Here is an 8,974-nt window from a genome sequence, read left to right on the forward strand (position 1 = left end):
TTTCACGCATCTACAAACATATGTGTACAACAAGAATAGGTAATCATTGTTTATGTCGAACGTCTCTGGATGTACTAAGTACAAAGTTGAACATCTCAAGATGTGAGATGTGCGATTTTTGTATTTCTGCTCCATTAGTCAAGGGAAAATTGAAAATAAAAAATAAGAATGAGATAACTCCCTTAAGTTTTTCGACAAGCCGGTCACAATGGCAATGTTCGAACATCAAGGTTGTTCCTTAGTCTTGGCGAATAATTATGAAAGTGTTCTTTTCAAATAAACTAGCTACTTGATAAGGCTAGGGTTCTTCGGAAAGAGTATTAGGATGCCATAAATCTCCAGTAGGGCTTTGAGGTGTGTCGATTGATGGTGGTAGTGGAGGGGTGGTAGTGGAGATAGTGATGGTGGAGTAGTGATGACAGCGACAATAATGGTGATGGAGTGTCCAGCAATGGCAGTTGAATGGTGGTAGCAATGATATGCCTATTTAAACGAATACCCATATCCAACCTCCATTTATAGATTTGGATGGGTTTAAACGAATTTTAGATAAGTATAATTGGACGAGTTCATAGGTTCAATATTGAGTTTGCCACCTCTACTCTCAATTATGAAAACCTTATAACTGCACCTCTTTTGGAGGTGATCTAGAGGGGTTGAAAATGTTGCATTTTTATAATTGAAGTGATAAAATATACAAGTTCATAAATAAATCATGTTATTAACTCAAGGCAGTAGCACACTTGGTAAAGGCGTAGCACGGTTGGTTAAAAGGTTAAGTGTCAAGTTGTTATTTCCACAATATTTGGTTTGGGTTTGATACTCCCTCGCTACACGAATCCTGACTTACGTGAAACTTGTCTTGAGAGATTGATACAAATTTTCAAGTTATAGTCTCTTGTTCGAAACAGATAATAAGACACCTTAATGATTTCTGTAAGGGGTGTTGCCTTGAACTTGGGAGAAAGTGAGAGGATTTTTTTATAAAAATAAAATAAAAATAATATTCACAAATAGCTAAAAAAATCTTAGTGTAACTAAACCCTTTCTTTTTAATCAATATGGGTTCAATAATCATTGACAAAGAATAATTTGTCTAAAGGTTGCCCCTCAAAAACAATCTGTCATTGCAATAGAAGACTATTTGCTAAAGTATTTTTTCATTTATTATGTTTTAATAAGCGTAAATAATTTTTTTATAGTATAAAATAGTTATCTATTTATTTATTAATTGAGAATCGGAAAAAGTGAAAGAACTTGCTTGCACATGCTTTTGAGGGACAAGGAAATAAAACATTCTTGCCTATTGTGTGGGCTCAAAAAGCAAAACAAAATCAAAATGGTGGGTGTCTTCGGGATTCCATGAGACAAATATAGTTCTATTTAGGAATCTATAAATTTAAATTTTAAATAAACTAAACCGCATCTCTGCAGTAGGTTTCGGCAAATATTCTTTTTAGAAGGTTTTTTTTGCTTTTTTTTAATTTTTTTTTTATATATACTAATTTTAGGATAAAATTATAATAAAAAAATTACCATGTTTCACAAATGTTCAAAATATTATGACGTTTGGATTTTTTATTTTTTATTTTTGTCCTTAGTTAAGTTTCTTTTGAAAAAAACATTTTTTAGATCAAAAAAACAAAACAAAATAGGCTAAAACCAAACAACTAAAATTTTGAGAAATTTATTAGAGAATCCTTTTTCAAGTATTTGTATCACAATTAGTCCATAAGATATGCTTTTCTTATATTTTAATAAGTCCTATTATTTGAATATTTAACCTACCAAATCATAATTCTCATATTTAAAGTATTTTATAAACATTTCTACTATTACAAATATTTTTGGAATGGTTAGCAATTTAGTTATGTGAACATTCATATTTTACAATGTGAATATTCACATTAATAGTGTGAACATTCACATTAACAATATGAATATTCACATTAACGATGTAAACATTCACATTGGCAGTGTGAATATTCACATCACGGAACATTCACACTATAAATGTGAATATTATGAAGGATATTTTAGAAACTATGTCACTCATAGGACTTATTAGAATATAAGAAAATAATATCGATTAAATAGAACATAAGTTGGTGAAAAATGATTTACAAAAAAGTGCCTCTAAAATTTTTTTGACTTAAATAGCCAGAAAATGACTTTTTGCTGAAACCAAACAGAGCTTAAGTCCCCATGGAAAATAGTTGTAACGAATTAATCAAAAAGTATTGAATTTAACCTCCCCCAAAAAACTAGCAAGTTGCAAGAATCAACATGGCTTCACAAACAAAATTCTTTTGCATCATCTCATGACACCTATTACAATTAACCTAAACCTCATTTCGTCTATGGAACAATGCTATTGTTTCCTTCCTCTTCCTTTCTTGGCTGGCTGTGCTTCCATTTGCTCTTTTCCAGTAACTTCTGATACATCCGCTGCACAAAAAAGAGCAGGACAGAGGGATGTTCCTCAGCAGAAACAACTCAAAAGCACATAAGATGCAAAACCAAAAGAACAACAAAAGCTAAGGCCTCGTTTGGCAACCGAATTTTTTAGTCAAAAAGCCAAAAAGTTACTAAATTAGCCAAAAAGCCAACAATCCATATCAAAAAGTCAAAGATTCTCTTTTCTCTCTACTTTTTGCACATCTTTTCGTAAAAAGCCAAAAAGTCATCCCAAACATACTAGTTTTTTTTAGCTCATATTTTAGTCAAATAGCCAAAAAGTTACTAAATTAGCCTGTTCCCAAACGAGGCCTAAGCAACAATTATTCAACAAAAGCATATCGATTATTCAATTATGATCTGAGGTCACATGAAGGGATACCTTCGGGACCACGAGCCATCAAGGTAAAGAATATGTTGTTTAGCTTCTCCATCTTCTTAGCATCCTGTGCCTGGTCTGTCTTATACTTAAGGCACTAGCAAAGAGGGAAAAAAAAACACAATGTGTAAGCTGAAATTACTTTGATTTCAGAATAATCAATGAATATTCAACAACTCCCTTCCCTTGAAAGGCTATATGACCTTAATCTCAAGCATAGAGAAATAATCCAAAAGAAAGATGCATTATACAGCTACCGATGAATTCCAAGCACATGTTCTCAAGCAAAAGGTGCATACAGATTTTGTACATGAAAAGGAAACAAAAACCAACATTTGAAGCAATGTTTTGAAAATCGGAGCGGTGAGAGAACCGAAAAAGAGACCGGTTGGACGGATCACCGGTTCAACTGTCGGGTCAAAGTGGTCTAACCGTAACGTCATAATTAATATTATATAATTAAAAATTATAAATAAATGAAAATATATATAATTACTGAAATAATAAAAAAAAGTGTTGCATAATATTTACTAGTAATATTTAATAAAGCCATAATTGAAAGAAAGAAAAAAAAGGTCACTAGTTTTAAAGAAATTAAAAAAATTTAACATTCCCTCCAAATAAATTGATTGAATGCTAGATTTTCAATTCTCCTTCCAATCAAATATGATTCAAACAATTTGATTGAATCCCACATTGAAGTTTTAGATTCTATTTGAACAATTTTTTCCTATAAGTAGGAATATATTTTTATAATTTCTTCAAGCTTCCAATGAGACTCCTCCTCATGAGAGGAGACTCTTGAAGTAAAAGTTTTTAGTCAAAATTTTGAGATATATATATATATATATATAAGAAAGAAAGAAAGAAAAGAAAAATAAAAAAATAATAATAAAAAATAAAAAATAAAAAGAAAAGGAAAGAAGAAAAAAAGAATAAATAAATAAAAAACAAGAAAAATAATATAAAAAAAAACCCACCGGGTTGGTTGAGAACCGGAACCGGTTCACCGGTTTTACCGATTGAACCACCAGTTCTTTTGTTTTACAGCAGTTTTGCTCTTTGCCTGGGTTTAGAGGGTTTTCTGGACCGAAACAAGGCCCGGTTCCTGGTCCGACCAGCCGGTCCGGTCCGGGTTTCTAAACATTGGTTTGAAGTCCGAAATTGGTAAAAAGTTGCAGATAATATAATAGTGAGAAAGTATATATATCCAAAGCAACTATTTCTGTGCCAATACATACCCAACATAGTGAAAGAAACCAAAAATATTAATCCTACACCTTCCACAAGAAATTAATAGATTGTCATTGCATCTAAATGCCAATTTGAGTCATTTAATTTTCAACTGATCTCTGAAGTTCCACTGAATGCTTTAAAAGGTCTTCGCTCAATGAAATACTGTTTAAATCCATTTGAAAATCCAGATATCTCAGGCATGGCTACATTATCAACCAGGACAATAAGTCATCGTCTGGCATACCAGTTGCAAGCTGCTTTTCCCAGCAACTATAATATGGAACTATTCCCCACCCAACTCATACTTCCAACCCCAAATGAGCTATGAAAACATTATGATACCCATGATAAGCAAGTGCCACTTCATGACTAACACACTCAAACAACAACCAAATGGAAACAATTATATTATAATAAGTGCCTTGGCTTGAAGTTGAGGATTTGAAATATATCCACATATTTTAACAAAAAGAACCAAATTTCAACACAATCTATACAACTCAACAAAGCCTTGTTCCAACTATTTGGAATTGCCAAGATGTTTTTTGCTCGTACATTCAAAGGCTCTAACAGAGGTTCTAAGTTGACTATCAATGCAACCCTCCTCTATTTGTTACTATACCATTTCTTTCTTGTTGTGCCTTTCCAACAGTACTAATAACTCAAACGCCCATTTAGCGGCACGGGGTTGTTGACCTCAAGATAACCAGTTACAACTTAATTATTTACAAAATAAACTTCACGAGCAGGAGGCCAAGCAACTAAAATCAGAACTCAGCCCCTAATATGGGCATTGCATTTGATACCAGTACTTTGAATTGTTGTAATCAGGCTTAGATACAAGTGCAGAAACTATGAATGTATTTTTTATGGCACATTTGACTATAGAATATGAGCCAATAAAATCTCAAAATAAATACACTGAACTGTAGGGTAAATATTTGGCAAGAAACACATCACTATCAAATGCAGTTGATTATAACTTATGAGTGAAGCCTCTCGTCCTTGAAAAGAATTTTCTAGACCTGCAGGAAGCCTAAGAATTCAAAAGACTAGAGTAACATTATTAACAATAAGTTCCTTTTCTGAAGCCCACCATTTGAAGCACAGCAAACTGGAGCCATGATCAGAAAGCAATTATGCACGGAACCATAAGTTCCTTTTCTTTTCTTTTTTTGTCTATTGTGAATATAACTCCTCACCTCTATTATTCGAATCGTACAATTCAATTCGATTTGATTCAAAAGGTAATCGATTCGAACAGGTTGTGTGAATTGCAAATAGCTATGAATCATAGGTGAATCGTGAATCGATTTGATTCGCTAAAATCGATATTTGGCTTTCTTTTTTGGTTTTTTATTGTTGGAAAAGAGTTCACACAACCTTTTTAAGGTCTCTAGGAATACTATATGCCATCTTTTGACTTTCTCCGTCCCTATTTACTCTCAAATACTCAAACCTTAACGGGAAAAAAAATAAACTATCTCTCTCTCTGCAATATTCTAGGCATATATATTTAATTTTATTTAAGTACTTGCATTTACAAAATGAATTTTTTGAAGGCATCAAGTGAGATTTTTGAAAAAGTTTAAAGATTTTAGGTTTTTAACCTTGTAAAATGTTAAAAACATTATTGTTGAATTATTGTTACTTGGAAATTGAAAGTTTGTCTTTGTTTGCTTTAACAGTTGATAAGAAATAGTATCTAAAACTAAAAGGGAAAAAGGTGAAGTACTAAACAGTGGCAACCAATGTTAACTTCTTACTCAAGCCCCAGGATCATCATTTAAAATAATATTTTTATCAATTTAAGTCTAAATATTTCATATTTATTAGATATATTTAATATCTAAGTGTGTAAATATATTTTCTATATAATTAAAAAAAAGTGACCGAATCTTTACGATTCACGATTCTTTCGATTTGCGATTCGATACAATACCATTTCGATGCACGATTCAAATCCCGATTTGACAACTATACTCCTAACACTCAACCAACCACCCTGTCTACAATTTTAAATATATATATATAAGAACAGGCTTTACCCAATCTTAGTCTTGTAAATACAGGGTCTTAGCTAAGATGAGCTTTGTGCAAATCTAACCCCCAAAGCTTTTTGCACAAACTGGATGCCCCTAAACTCAAACCTGCACTTCAGTCTGGACAACTTGAGTTTTTACCATTGCACAATGCAATGGTCCTAATTTAAGGGGAAAAAATCCCAACTTTATCAAACATATTAATAACTTGTCTTTTGCCTAAGTAACTTGCCTCATGCCAAATAATTTTGACAAATGTCACCCATAAGTCATAGCACTATAATTCATTTTCGTGTTAACACAGTAGGTGATGAGAATGCCAATTAACACAAGTAGCAATGCATTAAAATGGAACTACCAAATACTAATTATAGACTCCCAAAGTTACTACAACCCAAAAAAGTGCATTGGCCTTTTATTCCTTTATTATTTTCTTATGCCATTTTAGACCATCTTTTTGCCCAAGCCATGTTTTTGCCCAATTAACACAACCAGAAACTCCTGTTTTTCCAATCTATGAACTACATTTTTCCAATCCTAAAGGACAACAATCAATGACCAATTATATGAACGACTTTCTTATCTAAAATAGATGGGCAACTTATCTGCACCATTCTTCATAAATGTCTATACTGTCTGTCTGTATCCTATACAAGAGGAAACATACTTCGTCCCAAAATGCATGATAAGCATAGAGATAGTTACCGACCAAGTGTAAACTTTGGTCTTGATAAGAAAAATGATAACAAGGATCCCTCTTATTTATGCATCCAAATTCCCAAATGCCATGCCATTCCTTGAAATCCTTAAACACCTCACCATAAACCTAATAGAAATCTGTCAAATTATCTATCATTCCTATGCAAACTTGAACAATAAAACCAACCCTCTTAACAACCAAGCCAATTTCAAATCTTGTCCAAACTAATGAGTTTGAACACCTACTCAGATTCCCTAGTTGGCTATAGATATTCATCCAAAACCATTAGTAAATTCCATATTAACCATATATAAGTTATAACCAAGAGGCAGGCTTGAATTTTAGCCTTTAATTATTTCATTCATCAAACGTTCTAACCAAACCCTCAATAAACTTTTAGGGCCCATTAAGGAGACGAGCGGTTTAAAGTTGTTTGATAAATCAGAAAACCCATGAGGCATTCTTGACCTTTTAGAAGTTTATTTTTGGGACCTTTTTCCTAGGCAATTCAAAGCAAATCACCTAGCAAAGAAATCATGGGAAAACACTGACAATCTTTTCATCAGTATTATGTTGCTTCAAGTGCGATCTCCCCTTGGTGATCATGGTCGATGGTTCACTCCCCCCACATGCAATCCGGTATAGCTTATCATTATGATGGTAACAGTATTATTTTTCAGCTAACAAACCCCAAGTTAGAGCTGTTTTGAGCTTGAAAGCTAACCCATACTTAGTTATTTTAGTTGACTGTTTAGTTTTTTATGAAAAGATGTATAGAAAAGTAGACACAGCGATGTGATAACTTATAGTGACTTTTTGACTTTTTGGCTATTTTAGGCACTCCCTAAATCAGATCAAACTATCTCTACTAATGTTTAATTTAAAGGGATTAATCTTTTTATAAATTAGGGGCCAACAAAGAACAGATTGTAGTTTTAGGTTTATGAAAAAAATTCACTCCCAAATAATTGCCAGTAATTCACTGAACTTCAGTTGAATCAGGTTGAAGTCCATGCAAACAAACATTCCATAGTTTATTCCAGCCCCTTTTTTCCTTTTCTTTTTTGTAGGTATTCTAGCCATATTTTGAGTAATCTAAACTCATTATAATACAAAACCGAAGTGCACAAAAATGCGACGGACCGCGAAACACAAAATCAAACACAAAAATAACACAATACAATTATACAACAACATCGATGATGCCATTAACACTAAGATCACACATAGCACTCGAAATCATGGCTAATAGAAAAAATTAAAACATATCAAAACATATACTACCCCAATACCGATTCTGACCTATAGAGTGGAAATGTAAAATTTGTATGAAAAAAAATAAAATGCAATTCGTACCTCGCGGTTATCGGTGACCTTGAGAACCAATTTACCGTCACAATGTCTGTACTTCATGACATAACGCGTCTACGGTATGAAAGAACATTTTAAAAAATGGAAAATAAATAAATAAAGTAATAAGAAGATAGAACCATTAGAATTGAATTGAACAACGAAGGGAACAGTGAGGTAGAAGAAGGGTTACAGATTCGGGACTGGCGCGAAACAATTGGACCGATCTCTCGACGAAATCGTCCCACGATGTGATATAAACCATTCCGACTGACTGGTTATGACGGGGAGAGAGAGAGAGAGAAATTCCCAGAGGCGGTCGTCGATCTCTGGGCAGGGTGAGGGTTTTCAATTTTTAGATCTGAGGTCTATTATGGTGGGGTTTAGTAGAGTATGATTTGGGAGTGGAGATGTGTTTTGAGTCTGTAAGTTTTGTAATTATGATTTGAGTTCGGCGAATAAATTTTGGAAACAGTTCTGAATTGAATAGAAAATTTTTGATATGACATATGATATTTGGTATAAAAATTTATAATTTGTAATCAAACATATAACTTAAAATTTCATTAAAACACATAAAAATTTTAAAAAATTTTAACATGTGTCAATTGTCTAGCATTGTTCCGGTCAATCGGCCGGACAACCGGTTAGTCTAAATTTTCTCGTCTTCGACCGAGTTTTCAAAAGTGGGTGTGAAATTAATTTTTAAAGCCACAACCAAACACTATATGTAAATTAAGAGTTAGAATCACAATTCTAAAACTCTACCAAACAGAGCCTATATTTTCCATTAAAAAAATAATTTAAAAG

At 32.8% G+C, this 8,974-nt stretch overlaps 1 protein-coding gene across 2 annotated transcripts; it reads right to left on the reverse strand.

Moving 5' to 3' along the window:
• Positions 1-2,105: 2,105 nt before the first annotated feature.
• On the reverse strand, positions 2,106-8,549 carry LOC114322714 (signal recognition particle 9 kDa protein). 2 transcript variants are annotated; one of them, XR_014346956.1, is made up of 5 exons: positions 8,358-8,549; positions 8,171-8,239; positions 2,840-2,933; positions 2,308-2,448; positions 2,106-2,266 (listed from the first exon to the last, which is right to left on the reverse strand). XR_014346956.1 is itself a non-coding variant. In XM_028270083.2 (4 exons), the coding sequence occupies exons 1-4, from the start codon at positions 8,427-8,429 to the stop codon at positions 2,372-2,374; spliced, it is 312 nt and encodes a 103-aa protein (XP_028125884.1). In that variant the 5' UTR covers positions 8,430-8,549; the 3' UTR covers positions 2,106-2,371. The 2 variants fall into 2 exon arrangements, 1 of the variants encoding a protein (XP_028125884.1); XM_028270083.2 differs by having other exon boundaries at positions 2,106-2,448.
• Positions 8,550-8,974: the final 425 nt, after the last annotated feature.

This window comes from Camellia sinensis, chromosome 12, assembly GCF_055761805.1.
Source record: "Camellia sinensis isolate YWXY chromosome 12, ASM5576180v1, whole genome shotgun sequence".
Taxonomy (NCBI): Eukaryota; Viridiplantae; Streptophyta; class Magnoliopsida; order Ericales; family Theaceae; genus Camellia; species Camellia sinensis.